Raw genomic sequence first — 25,000 nt, 5'->3', positions numbered from 1 at the left:
CTCCACCCTTTCTCTACCTCTCTCTCCTCCACCCTTTCTCTCCCTCTCTCCTCCACCCTTTCTCTACCTCTCTCCTCCACCCTTTCTCTACCTCTCTCCTCCACCCTTTCTCTACCTCTCTCTCCCTCTCTCCTCCACCCTTTCTCTCCCTTTCTCCTCCACCCTTTCTCTACCTCTCTCTCCCTCTCTCCTCCACCCTTTCTCTCCCTCTCTCCTCCACCCTTTCTCTACCTCTCTCTCCCTCTCTCCTCCACCCTTTCTCTCCCTCTCTCCTCCACCCTTTCTCTCCCTCTCTCCTCCACCCTTTCTCTACCTCTCTCCTCCACCCTTTCTCTCTATCTTTCCCTCACATTATCTCTGTGTGTCTCTATCTCTTCCTCATTCTATCTGTTTTTGCGTGTGTTCATATCTGACTGTCTATATGTGTGTGTGTTTGTGTGTGTGTTCATATCTGTCTGTCTATTTGTGTGTGTGTGTGTGTGTGTGTGTGTGTGTGTGTGTGTGTGTGTGTATGTGTGTGTGTTTTCACATCTGACTGTCTATTTGTGTGTTTGTGTGTGTGTGTGTGTGTGTGTGTGTGTGTTCATATCTGACTGTGTGTGTGTGTGTGTGTGTTCATATCTGACTGTGTGTGTGTGTGTGTGTGTGTGTGTGATTGTGTGCCGTCTCAGGTCAAACTCAGAACTTTGAGGATATGTTTGAGGGTTCGTCTCAGGACCCGGGGGCCATCGCTCTGGCCCTCTACTCCGCCCTCTTCTCCTACTCCGGCTGGGACACCCTCAACTTCGTCACCGAGGAGATCAAGAACCCCGAGAGGTGAGCTTCCGTCCGCAGTCCACACCCAAGGTTCTGTTTGTGCCCACACTGAAGGTTCTGTTTGTGCCCACACTGAAGGTTCTGTTTGTGCCCACACTGAAGGTTCTGTTTGTGCCCACACGTTAAAAACAGGCCAAAGACCACTGGGCGAACTTAACGTGTCTAAAAAAAATACATACACAGTTAGTGTGTAGCCTTGAGATCAGAGGTGATGGTGTTCATCTTCTGTGTGTCAGTCACACACACACAGACACACACGCACACACACACACACAGACACACACACACAAACACACAGAGAAACGCACACACACACGTGCACGGCGTCTTAAGATCAGAGGTGATGGGGTTCATCTTCTTGTGCTTGAATAGAAGAGACCTGAGGGAGGAAGGTGGTGGAGTGGGTCCTGTTCACCCAAGAATGGAATGAGATGTGTGTGTGTGTGTGTGTGTGTGTGTGTGTGTGTGTGTGTGTGTGTGTGTGTGTGTGTGTGTGTGTGTGTGTGTGTGTGTGTGTGTCTGTGTGTGTCTGTGTGTCTGTGTGTCTGTGTGTCTGTGTGTCTGTGTGTCTGTGTGTCTGTGTGTCTGTGTGAGTGTGTGAGTGTGTGTGTGTGTGTGAGTGTGTGAGTATGTGGTGATCCACTCCGCTGACTGAAAAATGAAACCCCTACCGTGTGATAGGCTCACAAGAGCACTGGGGGGTTCTTAGATTCTTCATAGGATTAGAGACCTGTGACACCCCCCAAAGACACACACACGCACACACACACACACACACACACACACACACACACACACACACACACACACAGGCATCCGAACTGCAAACCTTATCACAAGCACCCCCTTAATTCTTTGTTCATTCTGCTGAGTCAACGTAAAGCCGGTAGGAGAGTTTTGTCTTTTTTCACCTGCTGTCTCTCGCCTGACTCCGCCTGGTGGTTGTCTGTGGTCATTGCAGGAACTTGCCCCTATCTATTGCCATATCGATGCCCATTGTCACGGTGATATACATCCTGACCAATGTGGCGTACTACGCTGTGCTGCCCATCAATGCTATTCTGGACAGTGATGCAGTGGCTGTGGTAAGTAGATTTAGGCCTAGTCCACACTTGTATTTACCCACTCTGTCAATTTTTCACACACACACACACACGTGCGCGGTGTCTTAAGATCATTTTTTTTTTTACTTTCCACACTACATTCGTTTAATAAAAAATGTCCGTAGATATTACAATCTGTCATCAATTTGAATACCTTTCCTGTGATGGTTATGCTTCAGAGGAATAAACTTAATCTGGTCTCAGTCTTTAAGGGATGAATATAACTGACCCCGTTAATGACCTGAGCCGCTGCATGTCCAAATGACCCCTCACTAACACAGGCAGGATATCAGAGGTCATGATATATGAAGTTCCATGCTATAGGTTATTCGTCAACATACCAACAGTTACAGGACTTTTCACAGCTAATAATAAATCACTCCGCGAAAAATTTGCGTTGATGATAACCGTTAATTCAAAATTCTTAAAATTCCAAACCAAGACGTTGACAATGGAACTATTTTTTGTTGCGGATAAACAATGGCGAAATAAACCATTTTTAATCAATAACTTGCGGTGGTTTGCTCCTTGAATCTGATGTGTGTTGTGTGTTGTGTGTTGTGTGTTGTGTGTTGTGTTGTGTTTGTCAGACGTTTGCAGATCGTGTGTTTGGGGTGATGAACTGGACCATCCCTCTGGCTGTGGCCTTGTCCTGTTTTGGAGGACTCAACGCCTCCATCCTCGCTGCCTCAAGGTGAGCGCCACCTATTTACCATAGAATACTATACACTCTATACCATAGAATGCTATACACTCTATATACCATAGAATACGATACACTCTAAACCATTGAATGCTATACACTCTATATACCATAGAATACTATACACTCTATATACGGTAGAGGACTATACACACTATACACGGTAAAGGACTATACACACTATACACGGTAGAGGGCTACACACACTATAGTAGATGATGCACTTTATCCTCTACATCATCATAACCCCACAGCAGCTGATTCCTAATTCTGGGCTTGCACCACAGTCAGGTCTGTCATCAGGCCATGATCACAATCATCTTGACATGCCCTGTCATCATTGGTGCCAGGTGCCAACACACTGAGCCTTTGTCATGCATGCTAGATGTGGCTGTAGAACTTATCATTTTATGATTTTGTTTGGTGTGTGTGTGTGTGTTTGTTATGCATGTATGAATGCATGTGTGTGTGTATGTGTGTGTGTGTGTGTGTGTGTGGTCCTATAGGCTGTTCTTCGTGGGCTCCAGAGAGGGCCACCTGCCAGACTACCTGTGCATGATTCACGTCCATCGTTACACCCCCATCCCAGCTCTACTCTTCAATGTCAGTCCCCTCATTTAACCATAACATAACAGTAGTGTGTGTGTGTGTGTGTGTGTGTGTGTGTGTGTGTGTGTGTGTGTGTGTGTGTGTGTGTGTGTGTGTGTGTGTGTGTGACTGAGAGAGAGACATAGTAAAGTGTCACTCTCATTCCTAGCAATCTGTTTGGGTTTGTGTTTATTTAACAATCTGTCATATTTTCCACTCATGCAACTGACTTGCATAGCACTGTGTCAAACGATAATTGCATATGCAGTTTAATTTTACAAGCACAGATTAACCTACAACGTAGCTGGTCTTCATGGATGGGGCACAATGCTTGATTACATGCTGCTGATTCACCCTTTTGCACATTTGTGCCCCCTACTGTTCACTAAAAGAATAGCATTACTGTAACCACAGCAGTGGACAACCAATCAATCTTCTCAAAAGAGTGTTTTTTATGGCCCAAGCTAAGTCAGGGGCACACAGGTAGAGTGTGAGTGTGAGTGTGAGTGTGAGTGTGAGTGTGAGTGTGAGTGTGTGAGTGTGTGAGTGTGTGAGTGTGTGAGTGTGTGAGTGTATGTGTGTATAACTGTATCTGAAGCCATTGTGCTGGTGTCCAGGGTGCTATGGCACTGGTGTACCTGTGTGTGAGTGTGTGTGTGTGTGTGTGTATAACACACTCTGCTGGTGTCCAGGGTGCTATGGCACTGGTGTACCTGTGTGTGTGTGTGTGTGAGTGTGTGTGTATAACACACTCTGCTGGTGTCCAGGGTGCTATGGCACTGGTGTACCTGTGTGTGTGTGTGTGTGTGTGTGTGTGTGTGTATAACACACTCTGCTGGTGTGCAGGGTGCTATGGCTTTGGTGTACCTGTGTGTGTGTGTGTGTGTGTGTATAACACACTCTGCTGGTGTGCAGGGTGCTATGGCTCTGGTGTACCTGTGTGTGGAGGACATCTTCAAGCTGATCAACTACTACAGCTTCAGCTACTGGTTCTTCGTGGGCCTCTCCATCCTAGGACAGCTCTACCTGCGCTGGAAGCAACCGGACAGGCCGCGGCCACTCAAGGTAAGGGGTGTGTGTGTGTGTGTGTGTGTGTGTGTCTGTGTGTGTGTCTGTGTGTGTGTCTGTGTCTGTGTCTGTGTCTGTGTCTGTGTCTGTGTCTGTGTCTGTGTCTGTCTGTCTACCACTCAAGGTAAGGGGTGTGTGTGTGTGTCTGTCAGCCACTCAAGGTAATCACAGTCATCGATCACACGACAAGTCAGTCAAAGTATATGCTTACAGCTGCACCAATCAGAAGATATGTTTAAAGGTATACAGACTACACACATTTGCTCTATTCAGAGAGGGTATACAGACCACACTCACACACACACACACACACACATTTGGCCTATTCAGATAGGGTATACAGACCACACACTTTTGCTCTATTCAGAGATGGTATACAGACCACACACACACACACACACACACACACACACGCACACTTGGCCTCGTTATTGACTCTTGTTCATGACTTCTGCCTCCAGCTCAGCCTCATCTTCCCCATCGTGTTCTGCATGTGCACGGTCTTCCTGGTGGTCGTGCCCCTCTACAGTGACACCGTCAACTCCCTGATTGGCATTGGTATCGCCCTATCGGGAGTGCCCGTCTACTTCCTCTGCGTCAAAACTCCCGCCCACAAGCGGCCAATGTGGCTTCGCAGGTTTATTGGTAGGTGCCTAGTAAATGTATTCATACGTTCCCACAGGTTCATTTACATTAAATAAAGTGTGTGTGTGTGTGTGTGTGTGTGTGTGTGTGTATATATATATATATATATGTATATATATACACACACACACACACACTTCATACATATATATAATAAGTATACTATATATATATATATATATACAAGTAGGCCTGCTTTAGACACTAAAAATTCCGTTTTATTTAGACTGACAGCTGTTGATATGTAGCTGTTGATATGTAGACTAAGCTGAATGATTATAATTCTCTCTCTCTCTCTCTCTTTCCCACAAACACACACACATTCTCTCCCACTCTCTCTCTTCTCCGTAGCTTCCTTTGGCATTCTGATCCAGAAGGTGTGCTACTCCGTGCTGACAGAGATGGACGTAGACGAGCCCAAGATGGACTGAGATGTCCACACAGGACCTAGGAGTGTCCACTGGCCTCTCAGACTGAAAGTGGAGAAGCCATTGGTCGATCGCCATACAACACTCAACTCACAGCCAATCGGAAACCTCTTTGGTCCATGGTCATGCAACACTTGTCTCCCACACACACAACCAACCCACCAACCAACCAATCACGAACTCTTTTGGTCATTGTGCCAATCAACACTCCACACACACACACACAACCAACCAACCAATCACAGACTCTTTCTGTTAGTGGCCAAGCAGCCAATCAGGTTACTAAAAGTGACAATTGTTCAGAGGACACCTGAAAGACTGTAGCAGGATGCCTCGTCATGGGACCCCAATGGAGAGACTTTCTGATTCTGTGTAAACCCTATGAAAGCATTATATACCATTTTATATTTAATTATTTTTCAGAACTAACTGTAGACAGTGATGGAAATGAAATGATATGTTGACCATGACAATGTTTTGAAGGATCTAGCATTTGGAGAAAATATAGTTTAAAATCTAGCACTAGTGTGAATACCTGTGTAAGGTATGGAAGAAAAATACAGTGGGCATTATTAAATGTTATAAGACAAAACAGTTTTACAGTTCACATCATTTAAGTCTGAAAATGTGTCAAAGGCTGGTGACTTTTGACACATGGGAATTCTAATAAATGTAAACATTTCATAATAATAGTAATAATAATAATAATAATAATAATAATAATAAAAGGACACTGGTTACCAAACATCTAATAAGGGGCTGATGATCGTTTTAACGTTAACCTATAAGTTTACTTTATCAGCCTCATTAGCTAATGGTAGCAGGTGAACTGGGTCAAATCAATGGATCACATCCCCACTTGAACTTAACATTTCTCAGAGTAAGCTGCTCCATGTGGTGTTACCATAGATATTTTAACACCACTCACAGTAAGCTGCTCTGTGTGGTGTTACCATAGATATTTTAACACCACTCACAGTAAGCTGCTCCGTGTGGTGTAACCATAGATATTTTAACACCATTTCTCAGGGTAAGCTGCTCCGTGTGTGTTTCCATAGATATTTGTGTTTGTTTCAGAAGTTTGACTTATATAAACCACCAGTTCAAAATAGTCAAGGCATCCAATGTGCTCTTTATTGAGTATAATACAAGTACACTGCTCCCACCTCCTTTAAACAAAAACACTCCTCTACGTCTCACGCACTTCAACACCATAAATATGTACACAGTGGAGGAGGTATTCTCCTGTCTGTCACCTTGGTATCAACCAATCACATCCTTCCAAGCTTACTTGTAAGCCTCCATTCAACCAATCATTTCTGCCCAGACCTCTCTATGACCCTCCCCTCAGCCTATCGTGTCTTCCCATGGCCGCTTCTTTCCAGCCTTGCTGTCGGCCGCCTTTGACGAGGTTGAAGCAGGCGCCGCCTGCTGCAGAGGGTTGTCCGTGAACGTTTGCCTCAGTGGTCCTGTTGAAAAAAAAAGAGTGGAAAGATGACCTACAAGAAAAAGCTAATTCATCTCACTAACTTGTACATTAGCATACTGGTATTAAATTATTTACATATGTCCTATGTTCTTCATATGCCTGGCAGGTACTTTTATCCACAGCTACTTAAGTTAGGATCCTCCAACACCGGAGGAGCAAATAGATGCACAACAACGTTTGAACAAATACAGGAAGTTAGCTGGGTGCTAGCGCTGGGTGATGATGCTGGGTTCAAGAAACCTGGGATCAAGAGTGCCATTTCAAGTTTCCATTATTGCTGTTCTATGAGTGTCTCTTCTATGGACCTCAGGGGTGTCGAGTGTGTGTGTGTGTCACCTTCAGTGGTGATGTACAGGTGTGTGAGTGAGTGTGTCACCCTTAGCTGTGATGTACAGGTGTGTGTGTGTGTGTGTGTGTGTGTGTGTGTGTGTGTGTTTGTCACCTTTAGCGGCGATGTCCAGGTATGTGTGTGTGTGTGTGTCACATTTAGCAGTGATGTACAGGTGTGTGAGTGAGTGTGTCACCTTTAGCTGTGATGTACAGGTGTGTGTGTGTGTGTGTGTGTGTGTGTGTGTTTGTCACCTTTAGCGGCGATGTCCAGGTGTGTGTGTGTGTGTGTGTCACATTTAGCAGTGATGTACAGGTGTGTGAGTGAGTGTGTCACCCTTAGCTGTGATGTACAGGTGTGTGTGTGTGTGTGTGTGTGTGTGTGTGTTTGTCACCTTTAGCGGCGATGTCCAGGTGTGTGTGTGTGTGTGTGTGTGTGTGTGTGTCACCTTTAGCAGCGATGTCCAGGTGTCCCTTTATCCTCCTCTCCCTCTCCTCCAGCTGCTGTGCAATCTGAGCGTTCTTCCAACCTGAGGGTCAAGCATCAGGAAACACACACACACCTGTATTAAAACTACTGGATGTGACTGACATTCATAATGAGGGTCAAGCATCAGGAAACACACACACACCTGTATTAAAACTACTGAATGTGACTGATATTCATAATAATAATAATAATATAATAAAAAACATACATTGACACCATTAATGACTTAAATAACTCAAAATAACAGAAACCAACACATAACCCCTCAAACAGCAACCCTGTGGCAGAAACCGCAGCAACACACACATTCACTTCTCTTCATTTACATTAGCAATCAACAATTAGCATTAGCAATCAACCCGACCGTACACTCTCCGACAGCAAGCCCTGTAGCACCCAAACCCAGCAGCACTATGAGCAGAACCCAGCTCCACAGGGCACCCGTCTATGCCAGTCTTCACCCTGGTCTCTGCCCACACTGAGCACAACCAAACACACATGACACTATACAGGTGGAAATATAATTAAGGTCCAATGGTAGCAACCAAATTTGGTTTAATTTCATATAAAAAGTGAATTATGGGTGACCTCTTTGAGCCTTGATGAACTTGATAAAAAATGAGGTCTAATCTATTACAATACCAAGGCAATACAATTCTCATTCAGGTCCCGGTTTTACTCTAGTGATCCCTAGTGGTCAAACTCAACACTACACTCAATGTTCATAATTGACTCACTGCCCAAGTACCCCACTAAACCCACATAACTGGGCGGTAAGCCAATCCCCTCATTGTACACTAAGCTTTCAGCCAATCAGATGCTTCGATACAGCCCAGCTGATCCAATCCAATCATTCCTCACTCAGCTCTCAACCAACCACATGCTTCGATGCAGTCAGGTCGGAGGGGACCCCCCACCTTTCTTGATGGTGTCAAATAAGCCTTCCTGGGCGGGCATGGCCGAGGGCGGGTGGACGATCCTCTCGGGGATGCGGAGCTTGTCCCTCACCACGGGGTGCCTCAGCAGCGCCACCTGGCCGAGCGAGAACAGGTTGGACGTCATCCAGTACGTAAACACCGCCTGCAGGGGGAGACAAAGAGCAGGAGGAGGTCAGTAAACAGGGTTACAGGGCTGGGTGTAGTTTAAAATACGACCCGCGCGGGATAAGAGGGGGAATCAGGCACAGATGTAGGTGGGAGCCATCATAGTCACTGAATCAAGAGGGGAAGAGAAGACATGAAGGAAAGGGTAGAAAAGCAGAGACAGAGAAGAGATTAAAGGTTAAAAGGAGGAGAGGAGAGGTTAGGAGAGAGTAAAGGTTTAAAGGAGGAGGGGAGAGGAGAGGAGTAAAAAAGAGTACAGGTTAAAAGCAGGAGGGGAGAGGGGAAGAAAGGAAAGGAGAGGTTTGGAGATATTTAAGGCTAAAAGGAGGAGAGGAGAGGTTAGGAGGGAGTTAAGGTTAAAAGGTGGAGGGGAGAGGAGAGAAGAGAAGAGAAAAGAGTACAGGTTAAATGGAGGAGGGGAGAAGAACGGAGAGAGGTTTGGAGATATTTAAGGTTAAAAGGAGGAGAGGAGAGGAGAGGTTAAGAGAGAGTACAGGTTAAATGGAGAGGAGGGGAGAAGACAGTACAGGTTAAATGGAAGAGAGGAGGGGAGGGGAGAGAAGAGGAGAAAGGAAAGGATGAGGAGAAGAGGACTGGAAGAGAGACAGAGTAAAAGAGAAGAGAGGACTGCCTGGCGAGGGGAGAAAAGATGAGATGCTGTGAGGAGGGGAACATACAGAGGAAGTGAGGTCACGTACCGTGGGGAAGTTGATGGTGAGCGGCAGGATGAAGAAAGGCATGACTCTCAGCACAGTCTTCATCGCCCGCAGGTTAGGGTTGTCCACGCCAGACTCTGCCCCTAGCTATGGAGAGAGGGGGAGAGAGAGAGAGAGAGACAGAGAGGGACAGTAAGAGGGAGACGGGGACATTAAGAGTGAGAGAGAGAGGGAGAGGGAGAGAGAAAGAGAGGGGGATAGTAAGAGGGAGAGAGAGAGAGAGGGAGAGAGAGAAAGAGAACAGAGGAGAGTGTGAAGGACAAAGAGATGAAGAAAAAAAAAAAAAACAAGCCACAGATTATGATTTCTAGTGAATTTCAAAGTATAGCTAATAGCATCTTGTGGTTGTTGATTAACACATACTGTTGTGTTGTGCCTCAAATGTAAATCGCTTTGGATAAACGCCTCTGGCAAATTAATAAAAGTAAATAAATGTAATATGTGTTTTGGGGTTTATGACAGAGCCTCACCTCCAGGATGGCGAACATGGTTCCGGTGACGGCCAGGGGCAGGATGTAGTAGGGATCGGCCATCGTCAGGTCAGGGAACCACAGCGCCCCGCCAGTCTGCATGCTGGGCACGGGGAGGTAGGACATCTTTCGGAGCGCGATGAAGAAGGAGATAAACACGGGCATCTAGGAGATTTAAAAATAAATGCAAAAAAAAGAGTTACCATGGTTACTGCACTATGACAGCATCTACCTACACTTTCCTCACGCCTCAGACAGGTCATAAGATGGTCATTTTGTGTCTTAACAAGCTCATTCTTACGTTTTTCGGTGAAGCCATCATTGTAGCTGGACATGGGAACAGATTATGAAGTGGTGAAGAGGTGGTTGAAGTGTGGTTGAAGTGTGTGTCTCTCTGTGTGTGTGTGTGTGTGTGTGTGTGTGTGTGTGTGTGTGTGTGTGTGTCTCTGTCTCTCTGTGTGTGTGTGTGTGTGTGAGTGTGTGAGTGTGTGAGTGTGTGAGTGTGTGAGTGTGTGAGTGTGTGTGAGTGTGTGAGTGTGTGTGAGTGTGTGAGTGTGTGAGTGTGTGAGTGTGTGAGTGTGTGAGTGTGTGAGTGTGAGTGTGTGTGAGTGTGTGTGTGTGTGTGTGAGTGTGTGTGAGTGTGTGTGAGTGTGTGAGTGTGTGAGTGTGTGTGTCTTTTCTAACCTGCACGAGAGGTACCAGGAAGCCCCTAAGAGGGTTCACATCGTACTTCTTCTGGAAGAGCATCATGTCGGAGTAGGCCTTAGCAACTGCAATACAGTTAATAGAAAACAAAAACACCCAAATATAAACACATAAACCCTTTCTTGATCACACTAATACATAGCACAACTTAAAAATACATAGCACAACTTAAAAACGTATTCGTTTTCCAAAGTAAAAAGAAAACGCCATAAATGGAAAGATTACGGAATACCAATCCTGTGGGCAGTGATCTGATAGAAATACGGAGCTAAAATGAGCAATCAAACAATGACTTCAAGAAAACACCTACGACAAGTGTCCACAACAACCGTGAGACTAACTGAAAGAAGAGCACAAGAACTTGACTTGAGCACATTGGGTGGAGAAGAGCGGCGTGGTGTTTAGAGTCAAACTTGACTTAACGTAAACAGGAACTTAAATGGGTGGAGAAGAGGCGTTTTTACAGTCGAACTTGAACTAAGTTAAACAGGAACTTAATAGGGTGGAGAAGAGAGGTGTGGTGTTTAGAGTCGAACTTGAACTAAGGTAAACAGGAACTAAATTGGGCGGAGAAGAGAGTGCTTACAGTCGAACTTGTTCCCGCTCTGCTTGGCCTCGTTCATGCGCTCGGTGAGTTTTGACATCTCCGGCATCACGTTGTTGAGTTTGGCAGCCTCCCTCTGGCCCTTCACGATGACCGGGAACACGAGGCAGCGGGCCATCACTGTCCCTGAGGATGGAGGAGCAGGAACACACACACACACACACACACACACACACACACACACACACACACACACACACACACACACACACACACACACACACACACACACACACACACACACACACACACACACACACACACACACACACACACACACACACACACACACACACACACACTTTATCATAAAGGCGTAGCATCACCCAATGAAAAGTGACCCACAGTGAGTCCTTTCCAAAGGGAAATCAAACCATATAACAGATACTTTTATTCTAACATATTTATGGCATACAGAACAGACAAGGGCAAATTATGTTTAAACGGCAAAGGTACCTCAAAATGCAATGCATTCATGGTTGGACTGTAACCATGTAAAAATCTGGTAGAGATTATACAGAGGCTTAATGGATAGATAACTGTAACTGTAACATCCTGGTTGTTCTCCCATTGACAACAACTAGTAATGCAGACCCACAACATACAGAGCATGCAGCATGCACATTTTAGTCAACACTGATGCAGTCTGGGGACTGAGCCCATTGAGTTACATGCGACTCAGTCAGACTTAAGGCCTTATGCACACTGGCTGCATTGCATGCGTGTTGTGGGTGTGTTTACTGCTGATTTTCATTTGGTCGCCCATGTTAACCGGCTAAAGCATGCACACCGCGTAACTCACAAATTAATGAAGAAAAAAAATACTTGTAACGCAGCCGCAACAAACACGTCCTACTCCGAGCCACCAGGGGGGCGTAACAAACGTAGTTAGTATGCATGAAACAGGCCTAGGGTTAGGGCCTAAGGGTTCTCCTACCCATAGACATGTATGGCCATTATAGCCTTACTATCGAGTACTATTCAAAGTAACATGGAGACCAAACTTTTTGGGGAAATTCACATCGATCATAAACTCTTGAATGTAAAAATGACTCAGTGAAATCGGTTGAGAAATGTAAACGCTAAAGTGCGTTTTTATCCAGAAAAACCACCGCTCCACCGCTCTTGCGTTAGTTTACTGGCCAGGTGGCCCTGACACAATATGGCGGCCACGTTTATCGCGACCCAAAAGCCAATGAGGAGTCTATCTATACATGTCTACGCACACGTCCTACTCCGAGCCACCAGGGGGCGTAACAGGCAAACGTAGTCAGTGTGAAATGGGCCTAAGGTAGGGTTCTCCTACCTATGACAATGGCCCCCCACCAGGGCAGCCCCAGGTCCATGTGCATGTACTCCAGCAGGTTCTGGACCAGCCCCACTGGTGTGTGGTTGCCCAATCCCAGCTCAGTTAGCCTGACCTCAGCTCCCATCCCCTGCAGCACGTCCACTACTGTGGGGGCAACTTCAGCCAGCTGCTCTGAGATTGGCTGGACGATGACGGAGGCGGGGTCAACAGCGGCTGCAGCTGTTGTGGTGGTGTCCAAGACAGCGCCTGGAACATTAGCTGATGTCTGAGGGGGTGAGGTAGATTTGTTAGAAGCCAGACATCAATATGAATATATATATACATTCTTAAAAGGCACCCAGTGCAACTTTCGAGGCTTAAAAATAAAGATTCAATTTCTAGTCTTTTTTACACTTAGTAAGTTTCAATAACTCCATACCATTACATATCGACATTCAAGGAGCAAAGATGAGACGTCGTTGTGTGGTGAGAACCGATAGAAAATCGATAACAACAACAATCGCCGCCATTTTCTTTATTTATTGGTGCCCACAATAAATAAAGCAGGATTCCAGTCAATGGAAAAATGGCCTCTCCCCACCGGCGATTGTTGTTGTTTACGATTTTGTATCAGTTCTCACCACACAACGACGTCTCATCTTTGCTGCTTGAATGTCGATATGTAATGGTATGGAGTTATTGAAACTTACTACGTGTAAAAAAAGACTAGAAATTGAATGTTTATTTTTCATTGAATGTTTATATAAAGTTGCACTGGGTGCCTTTAATGCATAGAAAAGTGAGCAACTACATAACAGGATTGCACATTAATAGAATCCAGCTGAAGAGGATGAAGAGGTGCTTACAATACTGACTGGTGTCAGCTGTATTCTGAAAATGAGACGAAATGTTCAACATATGCTGTTGGTGACAAAACATACCTGTGTACTGTTGTGTCGTACCGACAGCGAGCTGACCAATAGCAGTTGTCCATCCTTGTGTCTCCCCAGGATCGCCCTGACCAGAGGACTCCTACCACCTCTATATGTGTGCAGATGAGACGTCTGTATAGCAGGAGTCTGAGAAAAGCAGGATGTATATATGATCAATTCAGCCGCTTTGTTGTCAAGTTCACGTCACAAGTAAACCAGACCTAACTAAGTTGCAACTAGCTTCCTAGCATGCACATGAAGATCTAACGTAAGCTACCGTCACGTTGAGCTAATACACACGCTCACATAACAGGTCTATGGCAAGATTGACAGGACTAGGGCAAAGCTATGCCTTAATATGTGTATGGTCTTTAGCATTCATACAAATGTGTAACTGGAAACACATCTTCGTTCTTAGATAGGGCAAGGTCTCTTGGCTAACGGAGGTATTAGCTACCGGTATATGTAGCCGTTTGGCCCGGTCTCAGGGTCATATGCCTGTCAGTGTGCTAGCCCTAATTCCTAAAGCATCATAAATGATCACCACAACCAAACTCCGCTTCTAAACCAAAGGCTGAACATACCTCGCCCCGTGTCGCCAGGAGTGGAAAGGTGCTGATACTGCCGATGCCCGTCTGTCTTAAGAAACATGTTGTAAGACAACTGTGTGCCACCTTTCCCCTGATCGCTGCCATGTTGCAGAACACATATCGCAAAGACGCAAGTACGGATAGCGCGTGAGGTCAACCCGTATGAAGACGGGTTTAAATACGAAGTTGAATTCACTAACAATTCCCTTGTCTACGTTATTTGAAATAACCTGGGCTGAAGAAACTTACAGAACCATTCAAAAATCCTATGATGAATTATGGTGACAAAGCTGTCCCTTAAAACTTATTTGAATTGGGATATGTGTGAAAGTATTTTACCGTGACTTTTATTATGACAGACTAGCAGCTTTTCGTGACTCGGAAGTATATATGTTTTGTCGCTCAGATTTCCCTCTGAAACAGCCGAAGTCAGGCTGACTGTTCATTCTCTTGTTTTTGTCTCTTATTCTTTCACACATATTTCTGTGTAGTGTTGCGGCCAGCATGTCGGACACATGGAGCAACATCCAGGCACACAAGAAGCAGCTGGATTCTCTGCGAGAGAGGCTGCAGAGGAGACGGAAGGACACAAACCAGCTCGCGACAGGTAAAATGGCTAGCATTACTGCAGCCAGTCCTGCACCTGTGAACCCGTCACACTTACTAACTTATTTACATGATTTCGCGCCGTCAATCCTTGTCATTGATCTTAAAAGCGAGATTGAACTTGCTGATTAACTCTAGTAGTGATGTGCGAACCAAAGAAAAGACTGTTACAGCTAGGCTCACTGGATGCTCGGAGTTCCCACAACCAGGATGGTTTCAGGGATGTGATCATCTTAAATGCGTTAAGTAAATAGAGATACATTGGCGTAAATTGAATATGTTCTTAACTTGAAGCTTTGCAAATTGTGCAACCTCTCTTAAGTGTGTACGTTCCAACATTTCCGTAAGCACGTTTATAACTGTGCGCTTGATCCTTCCCTTGCTGGGCTTGACCAGACGTTCAATTTTCATTTTTACAGCGTTTTAAATGAATAACGGTATGTGTTGTGTATTCAGAGGTGTCGGGTGCTGAAGGGTCCGGGGCAGAACGGAGCGACAGCCCTGGACCAACCTCTCAGGTAACTGTGAAGATTGAAGAGGAGGAGCGACCCCCCGACCCCGAACTGGAGCAGAAGCTGCTGGGCTACCTGTCCGAACTGAGTCTGTCACTGCCAATGGACTCTCTCACCATCGCCAATGACCTGTGCATGGCAAGTACATCAGGTGTTCAACGGGCATGAATGAATGTCTCCCCAGAATAGAGGATTTCGTCATAATGCAGTCTTTAGCAAACTAAGGAGTGTTGCACATTGGACTCTTCACTTTCCCAGGGATTTAAGTAAAGGGCTGAACCACAACTTAAACATAACAAAGTCTATAATAATACATAGAAATTCAACATATCTTAGTTCTGGGTTGTCTAGGTTGCTGGGGTGTTTTGAAGACAGTATTGCAGCATAAATAATCCTCTTTTGTTCTGTTTGTTTATTCAATTCAATTTTATTTGTATAGCGCCATAACAATACAATTGCCTCTAGGCGCTTTACAGAGCCAAGAGCCTGAACCCCCTTAGTGCATGCACAGTGGCAGCAGGGGCAAGGAAAAACTCCCTGTTAGGCAGGAAGATACCTTAAGCAGAACCACGGCACATAAGGGGGGACCCATCTGCTTGAGGTCGGCCGGGTGGAGATAGGAAGGGTGGAAGGTCGGGTGGCAGAAGGGGAAGGGAAACAACAGGGGTTGTACACAGCCAGCATTTGGTCGATGGACATAGTATATATGTATCCATGTGATGAGTCTTTTCTCCTTCTTACCTCTTACATTTAGCATTTTATTCATTTAGCAGACGCTTTTATCCAAAGCGACTTACACATTTACTGATGGCACACTGCACATCAGGAGCAATTAGGTGTTCAGTGTCTTGCTCAAGGACGCTTCAACAGGGAATCGAACTAGCAACCTTCTGATTACTAAACAACTTCACTACCTCCTGTTCCACTGTTCTTACCTCTTCATGTCCTTCCACAGATGGATGTCCCAGTGACCCACGCCAGCATCCAGAGCCTCCTGCTCAAGTTCTCCGCCCAGGAGCTCATCGAGGTGCGTCAGCCCTGCCTCACCAGTGCCTCCTCCTCCTCCTCCTCCTCCGCGACCCCTGCCACCATCGTGACCTCCGTGGACCATACCAAGCTGTGCGCCATGCGGGGGGATCTGTCCCAGAGGACGGGCGGGGTCAAGAGGAAAGGAGACGACTGCAGCAGCGTCCACCTCAAGCGTCTGTCTGGCTCCGTCCCCTCCATACTGCCCCCGCCCTCCCCGCCGCGGCCCTCCAGCATCACCCTGGCGCTGCCCTCGACGGCTCACACGTCCGGAGTGTCTGATTGGAAGACAGGAGGGGGAGGGGGCGGGCCTGGGAAGAAGAGCAGGACCAGTAAGGAGCAGACGACTCATCTGGACATGGAGATAGAGAGCCTGCTCAACCAGCAGTCCACCAAGGAGCAGCAGAGCAAGAAGGTACGGCACAACATGGAACTTGGAACATGGAGTCTGGAATCCTGGCAGAGATCTGGAATGTTTGGAACCCTCCAGTTTATTCAGTCGGAATCATAAAGTCCGAGTCCTTCAGTCACATACAGCTGTTCCATAATTCAGACATGTTCTTAGGCATATGATCTACTATAAGAGAGAGAGAAAGAGAAAAAGAGAGAGTGAGAATGAGAGTCAGTGGTATGACACATCCGTAGGCATATGATGCACTCTGAGACAGAGGATGCTTATGAGGATGTAGCTGCTACTTTTAGCCAATCAAAAATGACATTTTGAAACTATTCCTTCATTTCATATTTGTTTTAAGGACAATACTCAATCTGTGTGTGTGTGTGTGTGTGTGTGTGTGTGTTTTGCAGGTAAGCAGGGAGATTCTAGAGCTGCTGAATACCAGCTCGGCGAAAGAGCAGTCTATCGTGGAGAAGTTCCGCTCACGAGGACGGGCTCAGGTTCAAGAGTTCTGCGATCACGGAACCAAAGAAGAGTGTTTGCGCTCAGGATACACACCACAGCCCTGCACAAAGCTGCACTTCAGGTCAATACACACACACACACACACACACACTAGACACACACACACACACACTAGACACACACACACAAAACACACAGACACAGACACAGACACAGACACACTCCTAAACACCCATAGTAACTCTTTGTTTCAGTGATTTGTAGATAATGATAAATATTAGCTACAAATATTAGCTACAAATATTGCACAATGTCATGTCTTCGGAGTTGACTTGAGTGTGTGTGTGTGTGTGTGTGTGTGTGTGTGTGTGTGTGTGTGGGTGGTCTTCCTTCTCAGGCGGATCATTAATAAACACACAGACGAGAGTTTGGGCGACTGCTCGTTCCTCAACACCTGCTTCCACATGGACACCTGTAAATACGTGCACTACGAGATCGACAGCCCCCCGGAGCTCGAGACGGGGGCGCTGTGCCCTGTGACGGGCGGAGTGGAGAAGGGGCTGCACCCAGGGGACGGAGACAGCAACGCGGGCACACTCTTCCCTTCTCAGGTGAGCTAGACAGCAACGCGGGCACACTCTTCCCTTCTCAGGTGAGATAGACAGCAACGCGGGCACACTCTCAGGTGAGACAGACAGTAACGTAGACACACTCTCAGGTGAGATAGACAGTAACGCGGGCACACTCTCAGGTGAGACAGACAGTAACGCGGGCACACTCTTCCCTTCTCAGGTGAGATAGACAGGATGTGGCGCAGGCCTTGGTTCAGGTCTTATTTAGAAGACCGGAGTTACTTTGTCACCATTGGCAGTTATTAATCTGATAGGGTGGCTATAAAAAAAACAACCTAATTTATTGTGTTTCACTCATAAGCACTCTGTCTTTACTTTTCCTTTGGGTGTTCTTATGCTTTATGTATGTAAAGCACATTGAATTGCCTCTGTGTATGACATACAAAAACATTTATACTTCTGTAGCATTATTATTATTATTATTATTATTATTATTATTATTATTATTATTATTATTATTATTATTATTATTATTATTATTATTATTATTATTATTGTGCTGCTACTCCACTGCCATATTTGTATTGACTGTCTCTGGTCCTCTCTCTCTCTCTTTAATTGTACAGCACTTTGGTCAGCGTGAGCTGTTTTTAAATGTGCTTTATAAATACTTTGAGAATTTGACTTGACTTGACTTGACTTTACTCTCTCTCTCTCTCTCTCTCTCTCTCTCTCCCTCTCTCTCCCCCCCCCCCCCCCCCCCCCCCAGTGGATCTGCTGTGATATCCGCTACCTGGACGTCTCCATCCTGGGGAAGTTTTCGGTGGTGATGGCCGACCCTCCGTGGGACATCCACATGGAGCTTCCGTACGGAACGCTGACGGATGACGAGATGAGGAAGCTTAACATTCCCGCCCTCCAGGACGACGGTTACGTCTTCCTGTGGGTCACTGGCAGGTACGTAGCCAATCAGAAGACAGGAGAGCTTAATCAGGCTCGTTCCTTAGCAACGCAACTCACTTATCATCAGTTTGAAACTTGTTGGGAATTCATATGTTGATGGATGAACACATTTCAGTCCCACCTGAGCCAAAATGTCTTCCACATTACAGTTATTCAGCCTATGCCCTGTCAGGTAGAAACTGAAACAAAATGTCTTCCACATTACAGTTATTCTGCCTTTGCCTTGCCAGGTAGAAACTGAAACAAAATGTCTTCCACATTACAGTTGCTCAGCCTATGCCCTGTCAGGTAGAAACTGAAACAAAATGTCTTCCACATTAGTTATTCAGCCTATGCCATGTCAGGAAGCAACAATGAAACAATGAGTGTGGAGTATAAGCATGATGTCTAGAAGCAACCTGCTCCCTTAAATCAGAAAATGGTCTCACAAATCATCTCCTTGATGGACAGTAGACCATGTAAAGAGTGCTGAGCTTGTACTGACCTATAGAAATGACCTGTGTGTCTGTGTCTGTGTCTGTGTCTGTGTGTGTGTGTCTGTGTCTGTGTGTGTGTGTGTGTGTGTGTGTGTGTGTGTGTGTGTGTTTGTTTGTGTGTGTTACAGAGCCATGGAGTTGGGCAGAGAGTGCCTCAGTCTGTGGGGGTGAGTGTTGGTAATGTCCAAGTTTTCCGAGAGATATGTTCATGTAATGCTGTGAGTGGTGCTGCTAATATAGTTATGTTAGTAATAAGCACACTATAAGCACTTTTTAAACATAACACAACATAATAATATAACATACGCACATAACGTACGGCACAAACCAACTTTTTATTTGTATTTAATGAAAAGAATGCAGCACAGATGAGACGAGGATGAATGGAATGGAATTTCACATAATTAGTGAAAAGTGTTTGAAGTCATTAAAGAGTACTGTATGTTATATGTACAAATGACTGACTCTGTATGTTATATGTACACATGACTGACTATGAATCTAAAGAGTATTGTATGTTATATGTACAAATGAAGTGTATAAAAGTCATTAAAAGGCTACTGTATGTTATATGTACACATGACTGACTATGAATCTCCTGGCCTCTCCAGCTATGAGCGAGTCGATGAGATCATCTGGGTGAAGACCAATCAGCTGCAGAGAATCATTCGCACGGGGAGAACAGGTCACTGGCTCAACCACGGCAAGGAGCACTGTCTGGTCAGTTCATCTCTCTCTCTCTCTCTCTCTCTCTCTCTCTCTCTCTCTCTCTCTCTCTCTCTCTCTCTCTCTCTCTCTCTCTCTCTCTCTCTCTCTCTCTCTCTTTCTTTGTTTCTCTCTCCCTCTTTCTTTCTCTCTCGCTTTCTTTCTCTCTCCCTTTCTCTCCCTTTCTCGTTCTCTCTGTCCTGATGCATTTTTATAACATGGCATATGTTGGCAAGATCTTACTGCATGAATGATGTTAATCACACTCCCACCCCTCCCTCTCTCTCTATCTCTCTCTCTTTCTCTCTCACTCCCCCCCTCCCTCCCTGTCTCCCTGTCAATAACTAATCTGTCTCTGTATGTGTCTGTCTTTATCTGTCTGTATATCAATCTACCTACTAATCTGTCTCTGTGCATTCATCTGTCTCTCTCTATAAATATCTGACTGTTTGTTTGTCTGCCTCTGGTCTGGTGGCCTGCATCTGTCAATCTCCTGCTTATCTCTCTCTCTCACACACACACACACACACACACACACACACACCTAAACCCTTATCTCTCTGTCTCTGCAGGTTGGTTGCAAAGGAAACCCTCAAGGATTCAACCGTGGCTTAGACTGTGATGTCATTGTGGCAGAGGTCAGAATCTCTCTCGCTAACGTTGGGATACATTTAATATGACAGCATCACACACACACACACACACACACACACTCCCTCTCTCTCTCACACACACACACACACACGCACACACACACATACACACACACATAGATATACGCACACCTAAACCCTTGGCTCTGTCTCTCTGTCCACTCACAGGTGCGCTCCACCAGTCATAAACCTGATGAGATCTACGGCATGATTGAGCGACTCTCTCCAGGAACCAGAAAAATAGAGCTGTTTGGGCGACCTCACAACGTACAGCCCAACTGGTAAAGAGTGTGTGTGTGTGTGTGTGTGTGTGTGTGTGTGTGTGTGTGTGTGTGTGTGTGTGTGTGTGTGTGTGTGTGTGTGTGTGTGTGTGTGTGTGTGTGTGTGTGTGTGTGTGTGTGTGTGTGTGTGTGTGTGTGTGTGTGTGTGTGTGTGTGTGTGTGTGTGTGTGTGTGTGTGTGTGTGTGTGCATTGCATGCAGGAGTGCGTTTATTTGGTGAGGTATGCTAATCTAAGCTTTTCCTGGTTTTTTTGCGTCATATTTAGTTTGTATTGGGATGTATTATTTGTGTGTGTGTGTGTGTGTGTGTGTGTGTGTGTGTGTGTGTGCGCGTGTATGTGCCTATTATATATTGTAGATAACTATGCATACGTAGAAGCTTGTTATTCAGCTATCTCATGCTTGTTTTTTGAAGTCATCTTTGTTCCTTTGTGACATCACTGCAGGGTAACCCTTGGTAACCAGCTGGATGGAATTCACCTGCTGGACCCTGATGTTGTGGATCGATTCAAGAAGGTCTACCCTGATGGGGTCATCTCCAGACCTAAAAACATGTAGACCTTTCAACCCACGAACTTTGAACTTTAGAAGGACTGGCAGGAGATGACCAATACGTTTTCCTGAATGAACAGGGAAGAATTCTTTTTTTGTACTGATTTTCTGAATTTGTAATAAAACCACTGAAAAGACTACTCCCATCCGCAGTGTTGACATGGTGTAATTGTGTTGTTACTAAGCAACTCTGAACTATTTCAGATAATAGTGATGCAATTGAATGGAGAACTCCCCATAATTGCTTGCAATAGATTGGAACACATCAACTTGGACCATGAGGTCATGATTTCTTGACATTTTATTTTGAGTTATGAACAAGAAAATAGAAAACCGACATTGAACATGAAAAATATACCTCTCTTTTGACACTTAAAAAATGTATTGAAAAGCAACTCTCGTGTCATCTCTAACAGATTGCATGACATACAAAACAAACTCCCGTTTGTCTTTTCACCAGTACCACATTGTGTTTACTTTCAAAAGCTGTCTGTTGTATTCATTTGACAGAGGTTGAAGAAAATGCTTTGATAGGAGATAACACCGGCTGAATCCCATAACTGCATGAGAGAACCTCTGAAAACAAAAAGCGTAAAAAAAATCAGAACATTTGTGCAAGACTTCTGTAAGAATACAACTATGTGGCTCAAAAGCTTGTTAAAAAAAAGAAGCACTTGCTTTTACCTCAGACTTTTAAAAACACTTGCAACCCCAAACGAACAGCTGAATCTGGATTAGTTTTGGATTCACACTGAATCTAGATTAGATCTGTATTCTGGATTCACACTGAATCTGCTTTAGATCTATCCCACCCATCTAGGACCTTTCTGTTAAGTTCAGTAACGTTATGGTCTTTTTACTTCATCTGCAAAACACCATGCTTACCCACACACACTTATTTACACATACAAACACACACAGTGTATTCATAATAATTTGTGTACAAAGAAAGAACTCGGGCTAAGAAAAATGCACTTGATGGTAATGACGATGTAAACTTGTGTCACTCAAAATTGTCTCTTCATCAAGTTATTTGTCTGTTTAGTCTTCTCCCCGACTCCAGCAACCACTGGTTTCAGTGTCAGGTAGGGTGTATTTACACTGTGGATCAGTCAGGGCAACATTCATCCATCCAGACTTCAAACGCTGAGTCACTGTTCACCTCACCCTCCACTGCCTCTCTTCTCAAACGCTGAGTCACTGTCAGAAAGCTGAAAGGTGATGTCCACTGCGTCAGTCGACGTTGGGAGATGGGTAACCTGGTTGCTGTGACGGCGGTGTCCGTGATGTCCACTGCGCCGGTCGACGTTGGCAGATAGGTAACAGGGTTGCTGTGACGGCGGTGTACATGATGTGCACTGCGTCGGTCGACTTTGGCAGATAGGTAACAGGGTTGCTGTGACGGCTGTGTGTGTGTGTGTGTGTGTGTGTGTGTGTGTGTGTGTGCGTGTGAGTTCTCAGTTGGTGGAGTCAACGGCGTTGATGTTGCTGTGACGGCGGTGTGTGTGTGTGTGAGTTCTCAGTTGGTGGAGTCTACTGCGTTGATGTTGCTGTGACGGCTGTGTGTGTGTGTGTGTGTGTGTGTGTGGGTTCTCAGTTGGTGGAGTCGACGGCGTTGATGTTGCTGTCCAGCTGATGGCGGAAGGAGAGCCGAGCCTTATGGGAGAAGTAGACCTGGTTGCTGCCAGGGCTGTAGCTCTCGCCCTCACTGCTCCAGGACGCCGTGGAGGACAGGCGCGGCTTCAGCTCCTCGCTCGACACTGCAGGGAAACGGGACAGGAGGGAGACTGGTTAGTTCACATGTGTCAAACTCAAGGCCTGCGGGCCTGATCAGGCCCGACAAGCCATTTAATCTGAAAAGCTCCTCGAAAGGTTTCATTGAATTGAATGAGCAACAGCGAAATTTCATTTGGCTCGCCTAATTTTCCCTCAGGATTAGTAAAGTATCCATCTATCTCCTATTAATCTATCTTTCAGAGCTTGTTGTTGAGGACAGGCGAGGCTTCAGCTCCTCACTCGACACTGCAAGGAAACGGGACATTTACATTTTAGCAGACGCTTTTCAATTCAATTAAATTCAATTTTATTTGTATAGTGCCATAACAATACAATTGCCTCTAGGCTTTTGTCCAAAGCGACGTACCAGGGAGAGAACAGTCAAGCTAAGAGCAATAAAACCTGGTGTAACAATGAATACTGCTTTTTTTAAGAAAAAGAAAGCGACATAGATAGAAAAAGAAGTGCGGGACTGTCACTGCTTAAGTGCAAGTTAAGCCAGGTGCGTTAGGAAGGGAGGTGCCCTCGGAAGGGTTGGGTCTTCAAGAGCTTCAGGCAGAGACTGATTGGTTGATCTGTCTGATGTGTTCATTAAGTCATTGATTGATACTTGAGAAAATGAAATACTGTTGCTTGAACAGTAAAGAGACATTAGTTACTCTCAGAACACTACAGGGTCACCAGCCATGGGGAGGACTGATTGATTGATTGGTTGATTGATCGATATGTTAATTTATTCCTGCACTCACTGAGTTTTAAATGGATTAAATAGAGTTGAATCATTCTTCTCTGTCGACATGGGAATTGGCAAGCTCTTTAAAATGTCAACCAGGCTCATAATGTGTCGAGAGATCAGATTAACTGCTACAGCTAAGCCTGCGGGAGATCAAACGTGTAAACTAGTGTATGTCGTCATGAGAAGAGCCGCAGGTGACGACCGATTTGCATGTATGTTCGCTTGATTACTTTAAACAGTAGTCTTGTCAAGCATGCCTCAGGCCCTTCTTCCTTTTGATAGTACATTTGGCAGAGAGTTGACAAGCATTACAGGTAATTATCTTCTTCTTTTTTTTTTTTTCAAGTGAGGTTATTGAACTGGTGGATGTGTGTCAGGGCCTTTTTGTTACACATGCTTGGAAATTATGAGACGCTTTCCAGAACGTTCGCTTCTGAGAACGTTTCACTGAATATTATGCAGTATTCCTACCTGACTCTGGGGGGCACTGTCGCCCCTTGCATCGCTCCTTGCAGCGTCTGTAAAACGGGAAACACTGGAGCACTTTCACACCCATGACCTGTGGAACACGCTGGACAGAAGAAACGGATGCATTTTTAGTGGGAAATTCAGTGGCCAGGTTTGCAAACAAAAGAAATGGACTGATCTTTTATTTATTTTTTAAATCTTTTAAATCGTTTGATATCCATTAGAAAAAGTGAAACCCCGTGGGTCAAACCAACTCTATTGGTTCATTAGTTGTGGGCAGGCCCATCGCAGCACCACGTCGGCCGGTAATTGACAGACAGAAAAGATGTGTGTGTGTGTGTGTGTGTGTGTGTGTGGACAGTACAGTGTAATCCTATAGACGCAAGTCGACTGGCAAGCGATCTAAATAAATCCGTCAATGGAATTAAGCTTCTAAGGTCGTGAATAGACAGACAGGGTTATCTTGCCTAGTCAGAGCACCGATAAATAGTCTCCCAGCCATAGCCATAAATGAGTCTTGGTGTTGATATCCAGTGTGTTTTTTTTGCTGACAAATTTGACTAAATTCATGACAACTCTATTACTCATCAGTGAGAATTGACTTGATACGTGAGGTTCCACCATGTGTTGAAAAGTTGCACAAGCTCCTATAAGCAAATACATGCCCTCTACACCCTCACTTATATTTCTCTTTCTTCGTCACTCACTAACTATCTCTCCCCCTCTTCTCTCCCTCCACTCACACGCT

At 45.3% G+C, this 25,000-nt stretch overlaps 4 protein-coding genes across 4 annotated transcripts in view; 2 read left to right on the top strand and 2 right to left on the bottom strand.

Annotated features, from left to right (window-relative positions):
- slc7a7 (solute carrier family 7 member 7) overlaps positions 1-5,354 on the top strand; it is a gene marked incomplete at its 3' end in the record, with an annotated part of 15,610 nt that extends 10,256 nt beyond the window's left edge. The window contains exons 3-9 of the mRNA XM_080860126.1: positions 672-816; positions 1,778-1,901; positions 2,510-2,613; positions 3,129-3,225; positions 4,126-4,275; positions 4,740-4,923; positions 5,275-5,354. Coding sequence (XP_080716252.1) covers positions 672-816; positions 1,778-1,901; positions 2,510-2,613; positions 3,129-3,225; positions 4,126-4,275; positions 4,740-4,923; positions 5,275-5,354 — 884 coding nt within the window. The remainder of the gene's footprint in view (positions 1-671; positions 817-1,777; positions 1,902-2,509; positions 2,614-3,128; positions 3,226-4,125; positions 4,276-4,739; positions 4,924-5,274) is intronic.
- A 1,109-nt stretch (positions 5,355-6,463) lies between these two features.
- oxa1l (OXA1L mitochondrial inner membrane protein) lies at positions 6,464-14,179 on the bottom strand. The gene is made up of 10 exons (XM_080859932.1): positions 14,060-14,179; positions 13,485-13,622; positions 12,562-12,829; positions 11,238-11,381; positions 10,631-10,716; positions 9,947-10,111; positions 9,459-9,563; positions 8,575-8,737; positions 7,617-7,697; positions 6,464-6,820 (listed from the first exon to the last, which is right to left on the bottom strand). Exons 1-10 carry the CDS (start codon positions 14,168-14,170, stop codon positions 6,699-6,701), a joined length of 1,383 nt encoding a protein of 460 aa, XP_080716058.1. The 5' UTR covers positions 14,171-14,179; the 3' UTR covers positions 6,464-6,698.
- Positions 14,180-14,515: 336 nt separating this feature from the next.
- mettl3 (methyltransferase like 3) lies at positions 14,516-21,317 on the top strand. The gene is made up of 11 exons (XM_080859890.1): positions 14,516-14,672; positions 15,128-15,321; positions 16,139-16,624; positions 17,017-17,192; positions 17,469-17,682; positions 18,413-18,600; positions 19,211-19,249; positions 19,694-19,802; positions 20,360-20,425; positions 20,609-20,721; positions 21,167-21,317. Exons 1-11 carry the CDS (start codon positions 14,570-14,572, stop codon positions 21,276-21,278), a joined length of 1,800 nt encoding a protein of 599 aa, XP_080716016.1. The 5' UTR covers positions 14,516-14,569; the 3' UTR covers positions 21,279-21,317.
- A 233-nt stretch (positions 21,318-21,550) lies between these two features.
- LOC308382151 (uncharacterized protein C17orf114-like) overlaps positions 21,551-25,000 on the bottom strand; it is a 6,799-nt gene continuing 3,349 nt past the window's right edge. Inside the window, exons 2-3 of the mRNA XM_080859837.1 lie at positions 24,256-24,355; positions 21,551-23,032 (exon numbers count right to left, since the gene is read on the bottom strand). Of these exons, the coding sequence (XP_080715963.1) occupies positions 22,866-23,032; positions 24,256-24,340 (252 nt within the window). The 5' untranslated portion in view covers positions 24,341-24,355 and the 3' untranslated portion in view covers positions 21,551-22,865. The remainder of the gene's footprint in view (positions 23,033-24,255; positions 24,356-25,000) is intronic.

This window comes from Sprattus sprattus (assembly GCF_963457725.1).
Source record: "Sprattus sprattus genome assembly, chromosome: 21".
NCBI lineage: Eukaryota > Metazoa > Chordata > Actinopteri > Clupeiformes > Clupeidae > Sprattus > Sprattus sprattus.
The sequence above is the reverse complement of the archived record's forward strand: the minus strand, read 5'-3'. Positions and strand labels throughout refer to the sequence as shown.

Bases quoted from the DNA above. Each gene is read 5' to 3' on its own strand.
- oxa1l (XM_080859932.1), bottom strand. From the start codon at position 14,170: ATGGCAGCGATCAGGGGAAAGGTGGCACACAGTTGTCTTACAACATGT. The intron at 9,564-9,946 runs GTGAGGCTCTGT...CTCTCTCCATAG, and splicing joins CCATGTTCGCCATCCTGGAG to CTAGGGGCAGAGTCTGGCGT. The intron at 8,738-9,458 runs GTACGTGACCTC...CTCCCCCTGCAG, and splicing joins TCACCATCAACTTCCCCACG to GCGGTGTTTACGTACTGGAT.
- mettl3 (XM_080859890.1), top strand. From the start codon at position 14,570: ATGTCGGACACATGGAGCAACATCCAGGCACACAAGAAGCAGCTGGAT. The intron at 14,673-15,127 runs GTAAAATGGCTA...TTGTGTATTCAG, and splicing joins CACAAACCAGCTCGCGACAG to AGGTGTCGGGTGCTGAAGGG. The intron at 15,322-16,138 runs GCAAGTACATCA...GTCCTTCCACAG, and splicing joins TCGCCAATGACCTGTGCATG to ATGGATGTCCCAGTGACCCA.